At 45.5% G+C, this 24495-nt stretch overlaps 1 protein-coding gene across 2 annotated transcripts in view; it reads left to right on the forward strand.

Annotated features, from left to right (window-relative positions):
- Positions 1-24326, forward strand: part of prmt9 (protein arginine methyltransferase 9) — a 130263-nt gene extending 105937 nt beyond the window's left edge. The window contains exons 10-12 of one of the 2 annotated variants that reach the window (XM_070871504.1): positions 5170-5323; positions 12433-12555; positions 22926-24326. In XM_070871504.1, the coding sequence (XP_070727605.1) occupies positions 5170-5323; positions 12433-12555; positions 22926-23144 (496 nt within the window). In that variant the 3' untranslated portion in view covers positions 23145-24326. The remainder of the gene's footprint in view (positions 1-5169; positions 5324-12432; positions 12556-22925) is intronic. The other variant, XR_011590810.1, reaches the window with a different exon arrangement.
- Positions 24327-24495: the final 169 nt, after the last annotated feature.

Below are 24495 nucleotides of genomic sequence, written 5' to 3' on the forward strand. Positions count from 1 at the left end.
TGAGTGGAGGTCGAATCTACTCAACCTTTCCTAATAAGTCAACCTCCTCATCCCCGGAATCAACCGAGTGAAACTTCTCTGAACTGCCTCCAAAGCAAGTATGTCCTTTTGTAAATATGGAAACCAAAACTTCACGCAGTATTCCAGATGTGGCCTCATCAATACCTTATATAGCTGCAGCAAGACTTCTCTGCTTTTATACTCCATCCCCTTTGCAATAAAGGCCAAGATACCATTGGCCTTCCTGATCACTTGCTGTACCTGCATACTTTCCTTTTGTGTTTCATGTACAAGTACACCCAGGTCCCGCTGTACTGCGGCACTTTGCAATCTTTCTCCATTTAAATAATAACTTGCTCTTTGTTTTTTTCTGCCTAAGTGCATGACCTCACACTTTACGACATTATACTCCATCTGCCAAATTTTTGCCCACTCACTTAGCCTGTCTATGTCCTTTTGCAGATTTTTTGTGTCCTCCTCACACATTGCTTTTCCTCCCATCTTTGTATCATCAGCAAACTTGGCTACGTTACACTCAGACCATTCTTCCAAGTCGTTAATATAGATTGTAAATAGTTGCGGTCCCAGCACTGATCTCTGCGGCACCACACTAGTTACTGGTTGCCAACCAGAGAATGAACCATTTATCCCGATTCTCTGTTTTCTGTTAGTTAGCCAATCCTCTATCCATGCTAATATATTACCCCCAACACCGTGAACTTTTATCTTGTGCAGTAGCCTTTTATGTAGCACCTTGTCAAATGCCTTCTGGAAGTCCAAATACACCACATCCACTGGTTTCCTTTATCCACCCTGTTCGTTACCTCCTCAAAGAACTCCAGCAAGTTTGTCAAAAATGACTTCCCCTTCATAAATCCATGCTGACTCTACCTGACCGAATTTTGCTTTTCCAAATGTCCTGCTAGTGCTTCTTTAATAATGGACTCCAACATTTTCCCAACCACAGATGTTAGGCTAACTGGTCTATAGTTTCCTGCTTTTTGTCTGCCTCCTTTTTTTAAATAGGGGCGTTACATTTGCAGTTTTCCAATCTGCTGGGACCTCCCCAGAATCCAAGGAATTTTGATAAATTACAACCAATGCATCCACAATCCCTGCCGCTACTTCTCTTAAGACCCTAGGATGCAAGCCATCAAGTCCAGGGGATTTATCTGCCTTTAGTCCCATTATCTTACTGAGTACTACCTCCTTAGTGATTGTGATTATATTAAGTTCCTCCCCCCTATAGCCCCTTGGCTATCCACTGCCGGAATATTGTTAATGTTCTCTACCGTAAAGACTGATACAAAATATTTGTCCAGAGTTTCTGCCATCTCCATGTTTCCCATTACTAATTCCCCAGTCTCGTCCTCTAAGGGACCAACATTTACTTTAGCCACTCTTTTCCTTTTTATATACCTAGAGAAACTATTGCTATCTGTTTTTATATTTTGTGCTAGTTTACTTCCATGGTCTATCTTCCTTTTCATAATCATTTTTTTAGTCGTTCTTTGCTGGCTTTTAAAAGCTTCCCATTCTTCTGTCCTCCCACTAGTTTTGGCCACTTTGTATGCCCTTGTTTTTAATTGGATTCCATCCTTTATTTCTTTAGTTAGCCACGGATGGCTATCTTTTCTCTTATACCCTTCCCTCCTCACTGGAATATATTTTTCTTGAGAGTTGTGAAATATCTCCTTAAATGTACACCACTGTTCATCAACCGTCCTACACTTTAATCTATTTTCCCAGTCCACTTTAGCCAACTCTGCCCTCATACCTTCATAGTCTCCTTTATTTAAGCTTGGTACGCTGGTTAGAGATCCAACTTTCTCACCCTCCAGCTGAATTTGAAATTCAATCATGGTATGATCTCTCATTCCAAGGGGATCCTTTACTAGGAGATTGTTTATTAATCCTGTCTCATTACACAGGACCAGATCTAAGATAGCCTGCTCCCTGTTTAGTTCCGTTACATACTGCTCAAGGAACCCATCCCTTACGCACTCGATGAACTCCTCCTCAAGACTATCCTGACCAATTTGATTTGTTCAGTCAATATGGTGGTTAAAATCATCCATGATTATTGCTGTTCCTTTTTACAAGCCCCCACTATTTCCTGGTTTATGCTCTGACCAACAAAGTTGCTACTGTTAGGGGGCCTATAGACTACGCCCACCAGTGACTTTTTCCCCTTATTGTTCCTTATCTCCACCCAAACTGTTTCAACATCCTGATCATTTGAGCCAATATCGTTTCTTTCAGTGATTCCATCCTTTATCAATAGAGCTACCCCATATCCTTTTCCTTTCTGTCTGTCCTTCCGGATTGTCAAGTACCCCTGAATATTTAATTCCCAGCCCTGGTCACCTTGCAACCACGTCTCTGTAATGGCTATCAGATCAGACCCATTTGTCTCAATTTGTGCCGTCAACTCGTGCCGTCAACTCATCTATTTTGTTACAGATGCTATGTGCATTTGTGCAGATGATATCAGAAATGCGAGGATATACATAATCAGGAAAGGATGAACAGGCTGGGTCTCTTTTCTCTTGGAAAAAAGAAGGCTGAGCGGTGACCTAATAGAGGTCTTGAAATTATTTTTATAGAGTGGATACAGAGAGAATGTTTCCACTTGTGGGGAAGAGCATATTTAGATTTCCAAAAGACATTCGATAAGGTAACACAAAAGGTTACTGCAGAAGATAAAGGTACGCGGAGTCAGAGGAAATGTATTAGCATGGATCGAGAATTGGCTGGCTAACAGAAAGCAGAGAGTCGGGATAAATGGGTCCTTTTCGGGTTGGAAATCGGTGGTTAGTGGTGTGCCACAGGGATCGGTGCTGGGACCACAACTGTTTACAATATACATAGATGACCTGGAAGAGGGGACAGAGTGTAGTGTAACAAAATTTGCAGATGAGACAAAGATTAGTGGGAAAGCGGGTTGTGTAGAGGACACAGAGAGGCTGCAAAGGGATTTAGATATGTTAAGCGAATGGGCTAAGGTTTAGCAGATGGAATACAATGTCGGAAAATGTGAGATCATCCACCTTGGGGGGAAAAAAAACAGTAAAAGGAAATATTTGAATGGTGAGAAATTACAACATGCTGCGGTGCAGAGGGACCTGGGGGTCCTTGTGCATGAATCCCAAAAAGTTAGTTTGCAGGTGCAGCAGGTAATCAGGAAGGCGAATGGAATGTTGGCCTTCATTGCGAGAGGGATGGAGTACAAAAGCAGGGAGGTCCTGCTACAACTGTACAGGGTATTGGTGAGGCCTCACCTGGAGTACTGCGTGCACTTTTGGTCACCTTACTTAAGGAAGGATATACTAGCTTTGGAGGGGGTACAGAGACGATTCACTAGGCTGATTCCGGAGATGAGGGGGTTATCTTATGATGATAGATTGAGTAGACTGGGTCTTTACTCGTTGGAGTTCAGAAGGATGAGGGGTGATCTTATAGAAACATTTAAAATAATGAAAGGGATAGACAAGATAGAGGCAGAGAGGTTGTTTCCACTGGTCGGGGAGACTAGAACTAGGGGGCACAGCCTCAAAATACGGGGGAGCCAATTTTAAACCGAGTTTCTTCTCCCAGAGGGCTGTGAATCTGTGGAATTCTCTGCCCAAGGAAGCAGTTGAGGCTTGCTCATTGAATGTATTCAAATCACAGATAGATAGATTTTTAACCAATAAGGGAATTAAGGGTTATGAGGAGCGGGCGGGTAAGTGGAGCCAGATCAGCCATGATCTTGTTGAATGGCGGAGCAGGCTCGAGGGGCTAGATGGCCTACTCCTGTTCCTAATTCTTATGTTCTTATGTACTGAGGGAATGATCAGCCATGATCTTATTGAATAGTGATGCCGGCTCGAAGGGCCGAATGGCCGACACCTGCACCTATTTTCTATGTTTCTATGTAGAGGCCATCAATACAAGATAGTCATGAAGAAATTCAATATGGAATTCAGAAGAAACTTCTTTACCGAAAGAGTGGTGAGAATGTGGAACTCGCTACCACAGGGAGTGGTTGAACTAAATAGTATAGATGCTTTTAAGGGGAGGCTAGAGAAGCATATGAGGGAGAAGGGAATAGAGGGTTACGCTGATAGATTTAGATGAGGAAAGGCAGGAGGAGGCTCAAGTGGAGCATAAACGTCGGCATAGACTGGTTGGGCCGAATGGCCTGAATTTGTGCTGTATATCCTATGTAATTACCTGTCTCAGCCCATCTGCTGCTGAAACCGTCATCCATGCCTATGTCACCTCCAGACTCAACTATTCCAATGCTCTCCTGGCCTGCCTCCTTTTTTCCATCCTCTATAAACTTAAGCTCATCTAACCTCTGCTGCCCTCATCCTAACTCATACCAAGTCCCATTCACTTAGCACCCCTGTGCTTGTTGACCTGCATTGGCTCCTACTCGCCCAATGTTTCAAATTTAAATTCTAATACTTGTGTTTAAATCTCTTCATGGTCTTGCCTCTCCCTACTTCCATAAGTTCTTCCAGTTTTGTAACCCCCATCCGAACATTTCGTTCCTCTGCCTCTGACCGCTTGTGCACCCCCTCTATTCGCCCCACTATTAGAATCTGTGCCTTCAGTCGCGAAGGCCCCACACTCTGGAATTACCTGCCTAAATGTCCCCATTTCCTCCTTAAAACCCACTTCTTTGACCATTCTTTTGTTTGCTTCTCATCCTTCCTCCTTTGACTCGGTATCCAATGTTTTGATTATGCGTCTATGAAGTGCTTTGAGAAGTTTTTCTACATTAAAGAAAGATTTGCATTTACATGGCGCCTGTCACGACCACTGGACGTCCCAATGTGCTTTATAGCTAATGAAGTACTTTTTTGCGTGCAGTCAATGTTGTAATGCAGGAAACGCAGCAGCCAATTTGCAACAGCAAGCTCCCACAAACAGCAATGTGATAATGACCAGATAATCTGTTTCTGTGATGTTGATTGAGGGATAAATATTGGCCAGGACACCGGGCTCCCCTTGCTCTTCTCTGAAATAGTCCCATAGGATCGTTTATGTCCACCTGAGAGAGTAGATGGTGCCTGGGGAGGCATAGGTGCGTTCCATAGATCCTGGGGAGGCATATTTAAAGTTTATTGGTGAATCATCTTAATTGTTGGGACATGCAAAATTTTTGTATTTTGTTTTTAGGTGTTTGCTTCGACCTGAGGGAAGGTTGTTTCCTCAGTGCATAACAATATATGGAATGCTCATCGAGTCTGAGACATTACAGCAAGAAAGTGCCGTCCAGGGAAAAGAACCTACGTTGGGGTTCAATATTGCACCTTTCATCAACCAATTCAAGGTTTCTTATTTATTTCTATTCCCGACGCACAGAAGCAAGAGTTAGGACAAATAGTCTCTGACTTTGCCCCCCCACCAAAGCGATATTTCCACTAACAGTTTTCTGCGCATGCATCCCCCCCCCCCCCCCCCATCAAAGCCGATGCCCGATCTGAAACCAGAAGCGGAACCAAACACCACGTTGCCCCACTGCCTCCAATCCATCGGCAGCCCCGAGCCTCCGATCAGGCAGCGGGCTGCCAGAACCAGTTCCTTTCTCAGCGGCAGCTTGAGTGAAGAGTGTGGGTCGGCGGGCAGAGAGAGAAGCCGGCCGGTGGGGAGAGCAGGGACTGCAGGGAGGATGAACAAACTGACCACAGCACCGTGGTACCGGGAGCCATTCAAGTGGGGGGGGGAGTAAAAAGAAACCTTGTAGTGGTAGGGAACAGTATCATTAGAGGGGTAGATACTGTTCTCTGCAGCCGAGAGCGTGAGTCCCGAAGACTGTGTTGCCTACCTGGTGCCAGGGTTAAAGACATCTCCTCTGGACCGGAGAGAAACTTGGAGTGAGAGGGGAAGATCCAGTTGCCGTGGTCCAGGTGGGCACCAATGACATAGGTAGGACAAAGAAAGAGGTTCTACTGAGGGATTATGAGCAGCTAGGGGCCAATTTAAAAAGCAGAACCACAAAGGTAATAATCTCTGGATTACTACCTGAGCCACGAGCAAATTTGCATCGGTTAAATGAGATCAGAGAGTTAAACACGTGGCTCAAAGACTGGTGTGGGAGAAATGGGTTTTGGTTCATGGGTCACTGGCATCAGTACTGGGGTAAGAGGGAGCTGTTCCATTGGGATGGGCTTCACTCAGACCGTGCTGGGACTAGGATCCTGGCGAATCGAATAACTAGGGCTGCAGAGAGGGCTTTAAATTAATTAGTGTGGGGGGGGGGGGGGGGGGTTCAGGTGAGCGGAAATTTAAAAAGTCAAAGAATAAGGAGAAGGCAATAGAGCAGGGTAGCACTAGGGGAAATGAAAGGGACAGAATGTATAAACATAAATGTGTATCAGAAAGTGGGGTCAAAGGAGGAAAAAAATGGTGAAAAAATACAAATTTGAAAGCTCTTTATCTAAATACACATAGCATTCGTAACAAAATAGACGAGTTGATGAAACAAATAGATACAAATGGGTATGATCTGATAGCCATTACAGAGGTGACCAAGGCTGGGAACTAAATATTCAAGGGTATTTGACAATTCGGAAGAACAGACAGAAAGGAAAAGGAGGTGGGGTAGCTCTGTTAATAAAGGATGGGATCAGTGTGTTAGTGAGAAACGATATTGGCTCAGAAGATTAAGATGTTGAATCAGTTTGAGTGGAGATAAGAAATAATAAAGGGAAAAAGTCACTGGTGGATGTGGTCTATAGGTCTCCTAACAATAGCTACACTGTTGGAGGGAGTATAAATCCAGAAATAATGGAAACTTGTTAAAAAAGCAACGGCAATAATTATGGACGATTTTAACCTTCATATTGATTGGACAAAGCAAATTGGCCAGGGTAGCCTTGAAGAAGAGGTCATAGAATGGATCCGGGATAGTTTCCTTGAACAGTACGTTGCGGAACCAACCAGGGAGCAGGCTATCTTAGATCTGGTACTGTATAATGAGACAGAATTAATAAATGATCTTCTAGTAAAGGATCCTCTAGGAATGAGTGACTATTGCATGGTTGAATTTCAAATTCAGTTGGAGGGTGAGAAAGTTAAACCAGTCAAAATCTCAAACCAGTGTCCTAAGCTTAAACAAAGGAGACAACGAAAGTATGAAGGCAGAGTTGGCTAAAGTGGACTGGCAAAATAGATTAAAGTGTGGGACAGTTGATGAGCAGTGGCAGACATTTAAGGAGATATTTCATAATTCTCAACAAAAATCTAGAGAAGGAAAGACTGTAAGAGAAGGGATAACCATCTGTGGCTAACTAAGGAAATAAGGGATGGTATCAAATTGAAAACAAGGGCATACAAAGTGGCCAAGACTAGTGGGAGACCAGAGGATTGGGAAACTTTAAAAAGCCAGCAAAGAATGACTAAAAAAATGATTGAGAGGGAAGATTGATTATGAAAGTAAACTAGCACAAAATATAAAAACAGATACTAAGAGTTTCTACAGGTACATAAAAAGGAAACGAGTGGCTAAAGTAAATGTTGGTCCCCTGGAAGATGAGACTGGGGAATTAATAATGGGGAACAGGGAAATGGAAGAGATGTTGAACAAATATTTTGTATCGGTCTTCATGGTAGAAGACACTAAAAACATCCCAATAGTGGATAATAAAGGGGCTATAGGGAGGGAGGAACTTAATACAATCACTATCACTAAAGAAGTAGTACTCGGTAAAATAATGGGACTAAAGGTGGACAAGTCTCCTGGACCTGATGGCTTACATCCTAGGGTCTTAAGAGAAGTGGCTGGAGAGATAGTGGATGCATTGGTTGTAATCTACCAAAATTCCCTGGATTCTGGGGAAGTCCCAGTGGATTGGAAAACCTCAAATGTAACACCCCTATTTAAAAAAAAAGGAGGAAAACAGAAAGCAGGAAACTATAGACCAGTGAGGAAAATGCTGGAATCCATTATTAAGGAAGCAGAGGCAGGACATTTGGAAAAGCATGATTTAATCAAGCAGAGTCAACATGATTTTATGAAAGGGAAATCACGTTTGACAAATTTGCTGGAGTTCTTTGAGGATGTAACGAACAGGGTGGATAAGGGGGAACCAGTGGATGTGGTGTATTTGGATTTCCAGAAGGCATTCGATAAGGTGCCTCATAAAAGGTAAAAGTTCACGGGGTTGGGGGTAATATATCAGTATGGACAGAGGATTGGCTAACTAACAGAAAACAGAGAGTCGGGATAAATGGGTCATTTTCCGGTTGGCAGACAGTAAATAGTGGGGTGCTGCAGGGATTAGTGCTGGGGCCTCAACTATTTACAATCTATATTAATGACTTGGATGAAGGGACTGAGTGTAATGTAGCCAAGTTTGCTGAGGACACAAAGATGGGTGGGAAAGCAAATTGTGAGGACACACACAATCTGCAAAGGGATATAGACAGGCTAAGTGAGTGGGCAAAAATTTGGCAGATGGAGTATAATGTGGGAAAATGTGAGGTTATCCATTTTGGCAGAAAAAATAGAAAAGCAAATTATAATTTAAATGGAGAAAAATTGTAAAGTGCTGCAGTACAGAGGGACCTGGGGGTCCATGTGCATGAAACACAAAAAGTTACTATGCACGTACAGTAAGTAATCAGGAAGGCGAATGGAATGTTGGCCTTTATTGCAAGGGGGATGGAGTATAAAAGCAGAGAAGTCCTTCTACAACTGTACAGGGTACTGGTGAGGCCACACCTAGAGTACTGCATACAGTTTTGGTCTCTGTATTTAAGGTAGGATATACTTGCATTGGAGGCTGTTCAGAGAAGGTTCATCAGGTTGATTCTGTAGATGAGGGGGTTGACTTATGAAGACAGATTGAGTAGGTTGGGCCTATACTCACTGGAGTTCAGAAGAATGAGAGGAAATTAGGGATGCGTGCAGTAAAGGTACAGCAGTTATCATGGATGACTTTAATCTACAAATAGATTGGGCTAAACAAACTGGTAGCATTACGGTGGAGGAGGATTTCCTGGGGTGTATAAGAGATGGTTTTCTAGACCAATACGTCGAGGAGCCAACTAGAGAGCTGGCCATCCTAGACTGGGTGTTGTGTAATGAGAGAATTAATTAGCAATCTTGTTGTGCAAGGCCCCTTGGGGAAGAGTGACCATAATATGGTAGAATTCTTCATTAAGATGGAGAGTGACACAGTTAATTCAGAGACTAGACTCCTGAACTTAAAGAAAGGTAACTTCGACGGTATGAGACGTGAATTGGCTAGGATAGACTGGCGAATGATACTTAAAGGGTTGACGGTGGATAGGCAATGGCAGACATTTAAAAATCACAATGATGGATTTCAACAATTGTACATCCCTGTCTGGCGTAAAAATAAAACGGGGAAGGTGGCTCAACCGTGGCTAACAAGGGAAATTAGGGATAGTGTTAAATTCAAGAAAGAGGCATATAAAGTGGCCAAAAAAGCAGCAATCCTGAGGACTGGGAGAAATTTAGAATTCAGCAGAGGAGGACAAAGGGTTTAATTAGGAGGGGGAAAATAGAATATGAGAGTAAGCTTGCAGTGAACATAAAAACTGACTGCAAAAGCTTCTACAGATACGTGAAGAGAAAAAGGTTAGTGAAGACAAATGTGGGTCCCCTACAGTCAGAATCAGGCGAATTTAAAATGGGGAACAAAGAAATGGCAGACTAATTGAACAAATACTTTGGTTCAGTTTTCACTAAGGAAGACACACACAACCTTCCGGAAATACTAGGGGACCGAGGGTCTAGAGAGAAGGATAAGCTGAAGAAAATCCTTATTAGTCAACAAATTGTGTTAGGAAAATTGATGGGATTAAAGCCGATAAATCCCCAGGGCCTGATAGTTTGCATCCCAGAGTACTTAAGGAAGTGGTCCCAGAAATAGTGAATGCATTGGTGGTCATTTTCCAACATTCTATAGACTCTGGATCAGTTCCTATGGACTGGAGGGTAGCTAATATAACCCCACTTTTTTAAGAAAGGAGGGAGAGATAAAACAGGAAAACAGCCTGACATCGGTGGTGGGGAAAATGTTAGAATCAATTATTAAAGATGTAATAGCAGCGCATTTGGAAAGTAGTGACAGGATTGGTCCAAGTCAGCATGGATTTATGAAAGGGAAATCATGCTTGACAAATCTTCTAGAATTTTTTGAGGATGTAACTAGTAGAGACGACAAGGGGGAGCCTGTGGATGTGATGTATTTATACTTTCAAAAGGCTTTTGACAAGGTCCCACACAAGAGATTGGTGTGCAAAATTAAAGCACATGGTATTGGGGGTAATGTCCTGACATGGATAGAGAACTGGTTGGCAGACAGGAAGCAAAGAGTAGGAATAAACGGGTCTTTTTCGGAATGGCAGGCAGTGACTAGTGGGGTACCGCAAGGCTCAGTGCTGGGACCCCAGCTATTTACAATATAGATTAATGATTTAGACAACGGAATTGAATGTAATATCTCCAAGTTTGCAGATGACACTAAGCTGGATGGCAGTGTGAGCTGTGTGGAGGATGCCAAGAGGCTGCAGGGTGACTTGGACAGGTTAGGTGAGTGGGCAAATACATGGCAGATTCAGTATAATGTAGATAAATGTGAGGTTATCCACTTTGATGGTAAAAACAGGAAGGCAGATTATTATCTGAATGGTGACAGATTCGGAAAAGGGGAGGTGCAACGAGATGTGGATGTCATGGTACATCAGTCATTGAAAGTTGGCATAAAGATACAGCAGGCGGTGAAGAAGGCAAATGGCATGTTGGCCTTCATAGCGAGAGGATTTGAGTATAGGAGCAGGGAGGTCTTACTACATTTGTACAGGGCCTTGGTGAGGCCACACCTTGAATATTGTGTACAGTTTTGGTCTCCTAATCTGAGGAAGGACATTCTTGCTATTGAGGGAGTGCAGCGAAGGTTCACCAGACTGATTCCCGGATGACGGGACTGACCTATGAAGAAAGACTGGATCGACTAGGCTTATATTCAATGGAATTTAGAAGAATAAGAGGGGATCTCATAGAAAAACACAAAATTCTGACAGGATTGGACAGGTTAGATGCAGGAGGAATGTTCCCCATGTTGGGGAAGTCCAGAACCAGGGCTCACAGTCTCAGGATAAGGGGTAAGCCATTTAGGACCGAGATGAGGAAAAACTTCTTCACTCAGAGTTGTGAGCATGTGGAATTCTCTACCACAGAAAGATGTTGAGGCCAATTCGTTAGATATATTTAAAAGGGAGTTAGATGTGGCTCTTACGGCTAAAAGGATCAAGGAGAGAAAGCAGGAATGGGGTACTGAAGTGCATGATCATATTGAATGGTGGTGCAGTCTCCAAGGGCCGAATGGCCTACTCCTGAACCTATTTTCCATGTTTCTATGAAACTTGTAAGATAATGAGGGGGCTCGACAAGGTGGTGCAGAGCGGATATTTCCACTCATAGGGGAAACTAAAACTAAGGGGCATTGTCTCAGAATAATGGGCTGCCCATTTAAAACTGAGATGAAGATGAATTTCTTCTGAGTGTTGTAAATCTATGGAATTCTCTGCCCCAGAGAGCTGTGGAGGATGGGTCATTGAATATATTTAATGTGGAGGTTGACAGATTTTTGAGTGATAAGGGAATAAAGGGTTAGGGGGAACAGGCAGTGCAATGGACTGAGTCCATGATCAGACCAGCCATGATTTTATTAAATGGCGGAGCAGGCTCGAGGGGCCAGGTGGCCTACTCCTGCTCCTATTTCTTATGTTCTAACTGGGTCGGCCAGGAGCAGTTCTCATTCAGCGCCAGTTTGAGTGAAGAGTCAAGGGGCACCGTAAAATGCTGCATGAGGAGAGACACAGGGTGGAGAGAGAGAGAGCCTAGAGGAGGGGGGGCGGTGGAGAGAGAGAGAGAGAGAGGGGGTGGGGGAGAGAGAGCCTTTGGGGGGAGAGAGAGAGCCTGGGGGAGGGGGGGCGGTGGAGAGAGAGAGAGGGGGTGGGGGAGAGAGAGCCTTTGGGGGAGAGAGAGCCTGGAGGAGGGGGGGGGGAGGGGAGAAGAGAGAGACACAGGTGGGGGCGATCGGAGGGGACTTCGGCTGGCAGAGGGATGCACTTGTGCTGGGGTAAGGGACTTCGGCTGGAACTTGGTGGCTTTTGGGGAGATCTATCCTGTGGCTTATAAAGTCAAAATGGATCGAGTTACAAATTGGAAAGTCAGTCAGAACGTGGGTTGGGCGGTTCCAGTTACACATTCTCGAGGAACTTCAGGGCGTGGCTTATCCTCGAAGGGGACCAATCAGCAATAGGTCATGTGATCATGGCGAGCCAATCAGAGAAACAGCTGCCTTTCAGTTCGTACAAATCAAAACATCCTTTTGTAAATGAATGTAGTGAGCCTGTAATAAATCTGATGAGATTAAATTTAATTATGCTTCTTTCCCTTTACAGGTACCAGTCCACGTATTCCTACATTTATCGACATTGCCTCATGTGCGACTAAGTGAGCCAGTGGAACTATTAAAGCTGGATCTGATGGGTCTGGTCACTGATGATCTGTGCAGTGAAATCAGGGTAAGATGAATTTTTAAAAGTTAAGCCATCATTGTGTGGACATTGGCTCCTGGTTTTGTTTTACTTTTTGAACATGTTTTTTAATTTTGGAAACATAAAACTTAAAAATGTACTAAAATCAGTTCTGATCTTTTACTGCTTATTAAAGATATTACTGTGCATTGCTTCCTTTTCAATTTAAAGTGCAGTAGAACCGACAATGTCCATAATAACTGCCCCTCTCCCACAGCGGATAATAATGGACATTGGTAAATAATTATGAATCTCCAGATTTTGTTTTAGCACATCATCACCATAGACAGTCCCACGAAACAAGGATGACTTGCTTCCACGCCAAAAAAGGATGAGTTCACAGGTGTTTCAATGAAGGACCTAATATTCCAGGTCCTGAACTACATCCTGAAAGGTGGAAGATGCCTGTGCGTGGATTGTTTTAACGTGTGGTGACCGTTGCACACCAGCCACCACACGGGCTTGACAGAGCTAGGTCTTGATCCAGTGGCAAGGGTTACCCAAGACGACTGGAGACCTGCTCTGCTGCACGGGCCTAGTGCACACACACATTGCAGTGTGGGCTGACCCTTGCTGCCCCTGGGCCCTCGCCTCTTCTGGCCCTGAACTCACTCCTCTCCTGGGCCCTGATCACGTCCCTCTATGATCTCTTGTCGCTCCTTCGCCTCGACCGCGCAGCTCCTGCTGTACCTGCCCACACTCCATATAATGCAATAGTCTTCTCGACATGGGAATGAAGAAAATTTAAATACAAATAAAATAAAGATTGTTATTTAATTCATCAAGACAAAGAATGAAATGTAAATATTGAAAGAAAGATTACTTTAAACATCTAATGTAAGTTTTTATCCAATGAAAATTTGGGTGGATATTTTTGAAGGCAGATATTGGAAATTCCACTACACTTGTCAATAGACCTTTTTGTCAGTTAGTTCGATGAAGACTTAAAGGTGCTGCCAATTAAAGAGAGAAAGGCACAGAGAGGGAGAAAGACAAGGAGGGAGAGGCCCAGGGAGAGGCAGCAGCACAGGAAGAGGCACAGCAACATGTTGCCAGAGGGAGAAGGCGCCACAAGGCTGGCAACAGGAGGCCTTACTCTCCCTGGGTGTTCCGGCAGCAGTACCCTCCATCAATTTCACTAAGGAGCAGTGTGTGCAAAGGCTGCATTTCAGCAAGGACATGGTCACAGAGCTCTACCATCTGCTACAACCAGACCGTGAGCTCATACTAGGGTGAGGACGGCTCTCTCAGTGTCAGTAAAGGTCACCATCGCACTCAATTTCTATGCCAATGGAATTTTCCAGGGAGCAACACGAGACATCTCCAAAATCTCCCAGTTTGCCGTCCATTGCTTCATTCTTGAGGTCACAGAAGGAGGAGGGGCTACATCTCCTTCCCCATAGAAACATAGAAAATAGATGCAGGAGTAGGCCCTTCGAGCCTGCACCACCATTCAATAAGATCATGGCTGATCATTCACCTCAGTACCCCTTTCCTGCTTTCTCTCCATACCCCTTGACCCTTTAGCCATAAGGGCCATATCTAACTCCCTCTTAAATATATCCAATGAACTGGCATCAACAACTCTCTGCGGTAGGGAATTCCACAGGTTAACAACTCTCTGAGTGAAGACGTTTCTCCTCATCTCCATCCTAAATGGCTTACCCCTTATCCTTAGACTATGTCTCCTGGTTCTGGCCTTCCCCAACATCGGGAACATTCTTCCTGCATCTAATCTGTCCAGTCCCGTCAGAATTTTATATGTTTCTATGAGATCCCCTCTCATCCTTCTAAACTCCAGTGAATACAGGCCCAGTCGATCCAGTCTCTCCTCATATGTCAGTCCTGCCATCCCAGGAATCAGTCTGGTGAACCTTCGCTGCACTCCCTCAATAGCAAGAATGTCCTTCCTCAGATTAGGAGACCAAAACTGAACACAATATTTCAGGTGAGGCCTCACCAAAGCCCTGTACAACTGCAGTAAGACCTCCCTGCTCCTATACTCAAATCCCCTAGCTATGAAGGCCAACATGCCATTTGCCTTATTCACCGCCTGCTGTATCTGCATGCCAACTTTCAATGACTTATGTACCATGACACCCACGTCTCGTTGCACCTCCCCTTTTCCTAATCTGCCGCCATTCAGATAATAATCTGCCTTTGTGTTTTTGCCACCAAAGTGGATAACCTCACATTTACCCACTTTATACTGCATCTGCCATGCATTTGCCCACTCACCTAACCTGTCCAAGTCCCCCTGCAGCCGTTTAGTGTCCTCCTCACAGCTCACACCGCCACCCAGCTTAGTGTCATCTGCAAACTTGGAGATATTACATTCAATTCCGTTGTCTAAATCATTAATGTATATTGTGAAGAGCTGGGGTCCTAGCACTGAGCCCTGTGGCACTCCACTAGTCACTGCCTGCCATTCTGAAAAAGACCCGTTTATCCCGGCTCTCTGCTTCCTGTCTGCCAACCAGTTCTCTATCCATGTCAGTACGTTACCCCCAAATCTACGTGCTTTAATTTTACACACCAATCTCTTGTGTGGGGCCTTGTCAAAAACCTTTTGAAAGTCCAAATACATCACATCCACTGGTTCTCCCTTCACCACTCTACCAGTTACATCCTCAAAAGATTCTAGAAGATTTGTCAAGCAGGATTTCCTTTTCATAAATCCATGCTGACTTGGACCGATCCTGTCACTGCTTTCCAAATGTGCTGCTATTTCATCTTTAATAATTGATTCCAACATTTTCCCCACTACTGATGTCAGGCTAACCGGTCCATAATTACCCGTTTTCTCTCTCCTTCCTTTCTTAAAAACTGGTGTTACATTAGCTACCCTCCAGTCCATTGGAACTGATCTAGAGTCGATAGACTGTTGGAAAATGATCACCAATGCATCCCCTATTTCCAGGGCTACTTCATTAAATATTCTGGGATGCAGACTATCAGGCCCCGGGGATTTATCGGCCTACAATCTCATCAATTTCCCTAACACAATTTCCTGACGAATAAGGATTTCCTTCAGTTACTCCTTCTCACTAGACCCTCGGTCCCCTAGTATTTCCGGAAGGTTATTTGTGTCTTCCTTTGTGCAGACAGAACCAAAGTATTTGTTTAACTGGTCTGCCATTTCTTTGTTGTCCATTATAAATTCACCTGAATCTGACTGCAAGGGACCTACGTTTGTTTTCACTAATCTTTTTCTCTTCACCTATCTATAGAAGCTTTTGCAGTCAGTTTTTATGTTCCCAGCAAGCTTCCTCTCATACTCTATTTCCCCCCTCCAAATAAAACCCTTTGTCCTCCTCTGCTGTATTATAACATTCTCCCAGTCCTCAGGTTTGTTGCTTTTTCTGGCCAATTTATATGCCTCTTCCTTGGATTTAATACTCTCCTTAATTTCCCTTGTTAGCCAAGGTTGAGCCAGCTTCCCCGTTTTATTTTTACTCCAGACAGGGATGTACAATTGTTGAAGTTCATTCATGTGATCCATAAAAGTTTGCCATTGCCTATCCACCGTCAACCCTTTAAGTATCACTCGCCAGTCTATTCTAGCCAATTCACGTCTCATACCATCGAAATTATCTTTCCTTAAGTTCAGGACCCTAGACTCTGAATTAACTGTGTCACTCTCCATCTTAATAAAGAATTCTACCATATTATGGTCACTCTTCCCCAAGGGGCCTCGCATAACAAGATTGCTAATTAGTCCTTTCTCATTACACATCACCCAGTCTCGGATGGCCAGCCCTCTAGTTGGTTCCTCGACATAGTGGTCTAGAAAATCATCCCTAATACACTCCAGGATATCCTCCTTCACCGCATTGCTACCCAGTTTGGTGAGACCAATCAATATGTGGAGCAGAGAGAAGCTGCACGAGCGTGCATGTGGCTTTGCCAGTATAGTGGGCTTCCCCATGGTGCAGGATGCCATTGACTGTACCCACATCGCTTTGAGGGCACTGCATCACAATCTTGAAATCTTCCATAACTGCAAAGGCTACCACTCACTGAATGTCCAGTTGGTGTGGGACTACACACGCAGAATACTCACCATGAATGCCCGCAATCCTGGCTGCAGCCACGATGCTTTCATCCTGCGCCAGACTGGTGTGCGAACTCTGTTCTAGCCCCCAAATGAAGCTCGCGGTTGGCTGCTCGGAGACCAGGGCTATCCACTATCTACCTGGCTCATGACTCCCCTCCACAACCCCGCCACTCCTGTCCAGGACTCGTACAATGAGAGCCATGCCGCCACCAGGAACATTGAGTAGACCATCAGAGTGCTGAAGCAATGGTTCCGCTACCTTGAGCGCTTGGGAGGAGTCCTGCAGTACTCGCCGGAGCGGGTGTCCCTATTTGTCATCTGCTGCATGCTGCACAGCTTGGCCATCATGAGGGCGCAGCCATTGCCACTGGGCATAGCTGCACCACCTCAGGAGGAGGAGCAGGAGCAGCAACAGCCACGACGGAGGAGGAGCAGGAGCAGCAACAGCCACGACGGAGGAGGCAGCGACTCCATCGCGATCCAGCAAGGAAGGTCCTCGACCATCTCATCAGAGCTCGTTTCCACTGCTTTCCAAGCCACTTCCTGGTTCCTGTGGACGTCCCCATCACCACATCAATTTGCCCTTCCATACCAAAGCCCTAAGACTTGAAATGAGAGACAACAGTAAACATTAAACATTCCAATGAACATTTATCAAACAACAATAGAATGTATAACTGTATTTATTCATCACCCTTGTGCATTTCTTTATATGTCCTCTTTTGTTGACCTATTCTAATACTGCTCTGTAGTGTGTCCCCTGTGCCTGCAGCATGGCTGGTGGAAGGCTGCTGTGTGTCAGGGCCAGAGACTACAGATGACCTTGCAGGACGTACTCAACCAGCACTGGGCCTGGAAGGCCTAGCTGTAGACTGCAACAACTCAAACTGGACAGTGGCAGTCTGGGCTGGCTGGGTGACGGGCAGCAACAAGTGCAATGGCGGAGTGGCGGTAATGGGATCAGGAATGCTGTCATCCTGAGAGAGGACAGCAGGTTCTTGCTCCACTGACCCAGGCCCACTCCCACTGGGCAGCATTTCAGCATCCCCACCAGTCTGCTGGAGCACAGATTGCTGGCCTGCTGCGACACCGTGCGATCCCCGGTCAACTGTGGTGGACTGAGCTGCAATGGCAACAGTCAAGACTTGTGTGGCATGGCACACAAGTCTTGACTGCTGCCATCGCCGCTTGGTGAGACGGCATGAGAGCAGCCTGAGCTTCCATGCGTGCAAACAATGACTCTATTGCAGCACCAAGATGTTGCGTGGCTTCTGCCTGTGCCGCAATGGAAGCTGCCACATCGCCCATGACACGCGTCATGAGGTCTGGATCTGTACACTGTCTCCGAGAGTCCCCCATCGTCTGCACACTGGCAATGATGGGCTTCATGGTGTGCGCAGAGCTGTGTACAATGCGGGTGGCAGACTCCTCCACACTTTTTACCACTTGCGACAGGCTATCGGGCACCCTTGCCATTACACCTATCATGTCTGAGTGCATGGCCATCACCCTTTGTGTGAACGCATCCCCATCGACGTTCTCATCTGAGTTCTGTGCATCAGAACTTGTATGTGAGCTCGCCCTCTGGGGAGATGGCTCCCAAGGTTTCCTTTCCCCTCGAATGTGCTGCAGCCCGCTAGGCCCTGTACTAAGCTAACCTCTAAGGAGTGCGTAGTGCCAGTATCTGAGCTGGTGCCTGCGGGTGAGAACAGCAGTGATGGAGTGCATGGCTCCTCGTCCCCCTCGTGACTTCTTTGGCGGGGGGCTCAGGCACAGGCTGCTTATCTGCTGCATGGTTATCTGAAAGCTTAAATGGCACAAGAGCCGCGTTAAGGTGGGGGCACGGTGCAGGAATGGAGCGAGGAAGGCATGAGGAGCTGGAAAGTGATAAGGCCGCCTTGTTTAATGGGGAAGTGAGATAAGAGAGGAGAGGATAAAGATACCATTGTTGCCCCCAGCGGGCTTGACATCTCTGCTGGCTATGGTGCCCACCACCTGTGGGCCAATGAGCAGCAGCACTTGCTCCTCCAGATCAATCAGCTGGCGCAGTTCAGCTTCACCCCTCCAGTCCGTTGCTGCTCCATTCTGTTGTATGCCATCTTGGCCTGAAAAAGACAGGAACCTGTGTGAGTAAGAGTCCAGTTATGTAGTTGTAGATATGCCAGCCATGGTTAAATAGCTGTGAATGTAGTCAAATTGTGAGTAGGTGGGTTAAGTGCTGCTTTTCAGAGTGTGCACACACACAGGCTCAGGCTGGTATGTAAAGAGTTGTGTAAACATGTACTCACCTTGACCACCTTGCCCTAAGCGAGACCCGGCAGGCAGGGGAAGGCCAACTCAAGGAACAAGATGGAGGTTACACCTTCTTTTGGAAAGGCAAACCAGAGGAAGAACGTCGCCTCCATGGAGTCGGTTTCACTATCAAGAACGAGCTGGTCGACTGCCTCAGAGACTCCCCCTGCTGGATTAACGAACGTCTCATGACTCTCCAACTCACCCAATCCCGGAACTAGTGCGCCACAGTCATCAGTACGTACGCCCCAACCCTCGATGCAACAGATGAGACCAAAGAGGGTTTTTACTCCAGCCTCGAACAATTCCTGTCCCGCGTCCCTACAGACGACAAATGATCCTCCTCGGCGACTTCAACACCAGGGTCGGCAAGGACACAGACCTCCTGGGGAGGCGTGATCAGAGAGGGGGTAGGGAAAACCAACTCCAGTGGTACCCTGCTCCTGACAAAATGCCTGGAACACGACCTTGTCATCACTAACGCCTTGTTCCGCCAGAGGGACAAGTACAAGGCATCGTGACAACACCCTTGCTCCAAACACTGGCACCTACTTGACTATGTCATCGTTCGAGCCAGGGATTGCAAGGATGTGCGCATCACCCGCGCCATGACAGGAGCTGGATGGACCACCGCCTAATCCGTTTCATCAGCATCAATATAGCCCCAAAGCGGCGACGGCAGCAGAAGCAGAGCCGCAAAAAAATCAATGCCAGGGCACTCAAAGACCCAGCTAAGAGTCGTTGAGTGCCCTGGCAACCCTTGATGACCTCGAGACACAGAATGCCCACAGCGCTTGGTCTGCCCTCCAGTGCCTGCGAAGAGACGCTCGGTCACTCGACCAGGAAACACCAGGACTGGTTTAATGAGAATGACCAGGAGATCCAAGAGCTAATAAATCGCAAGCGAAGGGCATTTCTGAACCTAAAACAACAACCCAATGTGGGAGCAGCAAAGCATCATTACAGACGGCTTAAGGCCGAGGTCCAACATAAAACCCGTGACCTAAAGAATAGATGGTGGGTGGAGAAAGCACAGGAGATTCAGCAGCTGGCCGACAGGCATGATATGTGAGGATTCTTCACCGCAGTCAAGGCCTCACCCCACTGCTGGCCAAGAACGGGGAGACATTCATCAAGGACACCGAGGCAGTCAGGACCCACTGGAAGGAGCACTTAGAAGATCTCCTTAACCGAGACTCTGCCTTTGACTCGAGTGTCCTCGACTCCATCCTGCAGCATACTACCCGCCACCATCTCAGCAAAACCCCAGCCCTGCACGAGGTAGAAAAGGCCATCCGCCAGCTCAAGAACAACAAGGTAATGGAAGCGGATGGAATCCCCGCTGAGGCACTAAAGTATGGCGGAGAGACACTATTGGCACGAATGCATGACCTCATCTCTGTCATCTGCATGGAGGAGAGCATGCCGGGAGATCTCAGAAATGCAGTAATCGTGACCATCTTTAAAAAAGGGGACAAGTCAGACTGCGGCAACTACAGAGGAATCTCCCTGTTATCAGCCACTGGGAAAGTCGGCACTAGAATCATCCTCAACCATCTTCTCCCTGTGGCTGAGAAGTTCCTCCCGGAGTCACAGTGCAGATTTCGTCCACTACAGAGTACAACGGACATGATCTTTACGGCATGACAACTGCAAGAGAAATGCAAGGAACAGCAGCATCCCTTGCACATGGCTTCTTTGACCTTACAAAGGCCTTTGACACTGTTAACCATGAGCAACTATGGAGCGTCCTCCTCCGTTTTGGCTGCCCCCAAAAGTTTGTTGCCATCCTCCGCCTGCTCCACGACGACATGCAGGCCGTGATACGGACCAATGGATCGATCACAGACCCAATCCATGTCCAGACCGGGGTCAAGCAGGGCTGCGTGATCGCACCAACCCTCTTCTCAATCTTCCTCGCTGCAATGCTCCACCTCACACTCAACAAGCTCTCCGCTGGAATGGAACTAAACTGCAGAACCAGTGGGAACCTGTTCAACTTTCGTCGTCTCCAGGCCAGATCCAAGACCGTCCCAACCTCTATCATCGAACTAAAGTACACGGACGATGCTTGCGTCTGCACACATTCAGAGACTGAACTCCAAGTCATAGTCAACATCTTCACTGAAGCGTATGAAAGCATGGGCCTTACACTACACATCCGTAAGACAAAGGTCCTCCACCAACCTGTTCCCGCCACACAGCACTGCCCCCCCCAGTCATCAAGATCCACGTTGCGGCCCTGGACAACGTGGACCATTTTCCATAACTCGGGAGCCTATGATCAGCAAGGGCAGACACCGCCTCCAGTGCCCTAGCGCAGCCTCCGGCCGCCTGTGGAAGAGAGTATTCGAAGAGCAGGCCCTCAAATCTAGTTTACAGGGCTGTAGTGATACATGCCTCCTGTATGGCTCAGAGACGTGGACCATATACAGTAGACACCTCAAATCACTGGAGAAATACCACAAACGATGTCTCCGCAAGATCTTGCAAATCCCCTGGGAGGACAGATGCACCAATGTTAGCGTCCTTGATCAGGCCAACATCCCCAGCATCGAAGCACTGACCACACTCGACCAGCTCCGTTGGTCGGGCCACATTGTTCATAAGCCTGACACAAGACTCCCAAAGCGAGCACTCTACTCGGAACTCCTACTCAGTAAGCGAGCCCCAGGTGGGCAGAGGAAACGTTTCAAGGACACCCTCAAACCCGCCTTGATAAAATGCAACATCCCCACCGACACCTAGGAGTCCCTAGCCTTTCCTTCAATGACTGTCTGTCCCACCTGTGACAGAGACTGTAATTCCCATATTGGACTGTTCAGTCACCTGAGAAACTGAGTGGAAGCATGTCTTCCTTGATTTTGAGGGACTGCCTATAAGTGCAGGTTTGCAGAGTGTGCACACAGGCTCAGGTTGGTATGTAAAGGGTTGTGCAAACATGTACTCACCTTGGCCACCCAACTGAGGTCGTTGCATTTCCTGCGCTAGTGTTGGGCTTCCATTGACCACGGTGCTGGCCGACACCTCGGCCCACATAGCCCTAAAAACCTATGGCGTTGGCCTTCTCCCAGATGGAGGGAACAGTGCATCCTCCCTCCTCTCCACTGCCCCCACCAATGCCAAGTCATTGAAACGAGTGGCCCTTCTAAAAGGTATTAGAGCAGCCATCGCTGACCTTCCTTGCAGCTTGGTGAACTCCAGCAAAAGGATGAAAATGATCAGATGCTGCCTGAAACGACATCCCCTTTAAGAACTGGAATGAGTAGCAGTTTGATTATCGTTGACTAAGTCAGCTGCAATTGTGTGCAGCTCTGGGCATAGCGCTCCTGAAGCACCCCACTGATCCATTACCACCTCAGATACTGCGCCTCCCTTCATTTCTGAGGTGAAAGTGCCCAATTTCCCACCTCATCTCGCCGTGTTCTAAATGTTCAGATACTTAGCGCCCCCAAACGCAGCACTAGCGAATTTCACCCCCTCCAATGGCGGCAGTTCCTACAGTTGTCTAGACTCTAAGCTCTGGAATTCTCTTCCATAACCTCTCTCCTCATTTAAGATGCTCCTTAAAACCTAACTGTGATCCTGTCCTAATATCTCATGTAGCTTGGTGTCAAATTTTGTCTGATAATGCTCCTGTGATGCTTTACTATGTTACAGACATTATATAAGTAAATGCAAGTTGTTAAACCTGCACATTAATTATTGTAATAGGCACCAATAATCACTCAAACTACTTTTGCCTTAATTACATGAAGGACATGTAGCTATTAAAAATGTTTGACTTGTCTGGAGCTTTTAATAGTTTCAAGTGAATTCAGAGCATGGTTTGAAATGAAGACAAAGTATATATGTAAATTACTCTATGGGAAATACAATATTAATTATTTGGTTAAAGTTTAACATTTTAAAATCTATTTAATGCTTCAGCTTTGGTCATTACATGTCCTTTTGGATATTTTTACAGAAGTGCAACCTAATTTGTTGTTCTGTTTGTTTGAACATATAGGTTCAAGTGCATTCTGCCGGAAGACTAACTGCTGTCCCATTTTGGTACGAAATTTACCTGGATACAGAAATCAGTCTGAATACTTGGAGTGATACTTCTCATTGGAAGCAGGCAGCCTTTGTTCTGGATAATCCAATCCAAGTTAATTCAGGAGATGAACTTGTACTGAAAATTCGCTATCACAAAAGTAATATCTCAATGATTGTAAACCATGGGTAGAAAATACTTGAGTCACTTAAAGAAATCAACTACAAAGCAAGAGTGCAGAAGTGAATCTAACACAAGCAAGAAGAATACAGAATTTGCCTCCATATAGAGCCATAATCTTATCCCTCAAGCATCCCACAGTGCTTCAAAAGTCATTCATTGCATGTGAAAGTCACTGTTCCATAGGTTAAAAATAGAGGTGGGGTGAAGTGCCAATTCAGCTTGTTTTTGGTGGTTGGTTGAGGGAGAAAAGGTGGCCAGAACACCAAAAGAATTCCCTGCTCTTCAAATAATGCCACAGAATTTTCAAAGTCCACTCAAACCAGCAGAATAGGCAGATGGGACATTTGGTTAACATTACATTTAAAAGATGGCACTTCTGATATAGAACATTTTTACCACTCTGCACTGAAGTGGCCATATATATCTTGGATAATTCAATGTATATTTGTACACTTGTGCTCCTTTACTGTAATCACAAGGTTTCTGCAGCTTTCCTTTCTGAAATGTTTACCAATTTGTCAAGTTATTACTTATAAATAACTTTTTGGGAAAAAAATGTTCTTTGGTATTTATTTGTTCGAAATGGCGGTGGGGGGAGGGGAGAGAGAATTGAAGTAAGCTAACAAGACTCTGCTAATGCTGCAGTGATGTTATGGAGCACGACAGAGCAGAAAGGTCCAGGTTTTCACCCTTCTATTTGCTGAGTTAATTAATTTTTGTTGTTGGAGAGGACTGTTCGATGCAAATTTCTCCAGTTTACAACCAGCCATTGTACTGAAAGCAAAGAGAAACAACCCATTGTCGCAGGGGAATCCCAATCTGCCTTATGCCATGGAGAGGTAATTTTATTTTTAATACTAGCTAATCTCCCACATCTTTGCAAATGAGGAATGAACACCAAGTGTAATCTTTGGCAGATGCTAATTGGAACACATTTAAAAGCTATTTAAATGTCACTAACTGCATCCAGACCGTGATTCTGATTTATTCAAAATAACTTTTTATATAGCACCTTTAACGTAGTAAAATGTCCCAAGGTGCTTCACAAAGAAGTCAAAGAAAAGGATATTGAACATACTGAAGCTGATCCCCTGTAGGACATTGACACTCCCATCAACGCACCTAATTGCATTTTGAGTAACTTGATAATTTTGGCCCAGTTATCTTGCTGCTACCATTTAAAATATTTTTTCTATTTATCTATTCTTAAAATTGAATTCATCAATGTTGTTTGGTTCTATTGGATGTGATTTGAACAATACAGGTTTATCTGATTTTCAGATTACAACTGGTCTAATAGATCAATGAATGCACTTCACTATCAACAACTAATTACTGCACCATAAGAATTGCTTATGTC

This window comes from Pristiophorus japonicus, chromosome 2 (genome assembly GCF_044704955.1).
Source record: "Pristiophorus japonicus isolate sPriJap1 chromosome 2, sPriJap1.hap1, whole genome shotgun sequence".
In the NCBI taxonomy this organism is placed as follows: domain Eukaryota; kingdom Metazoa; phylum Chordata; class Chondrichthyes; family Pristiophoridae; genus Pristiophorus; species Pristiophorus japonicus.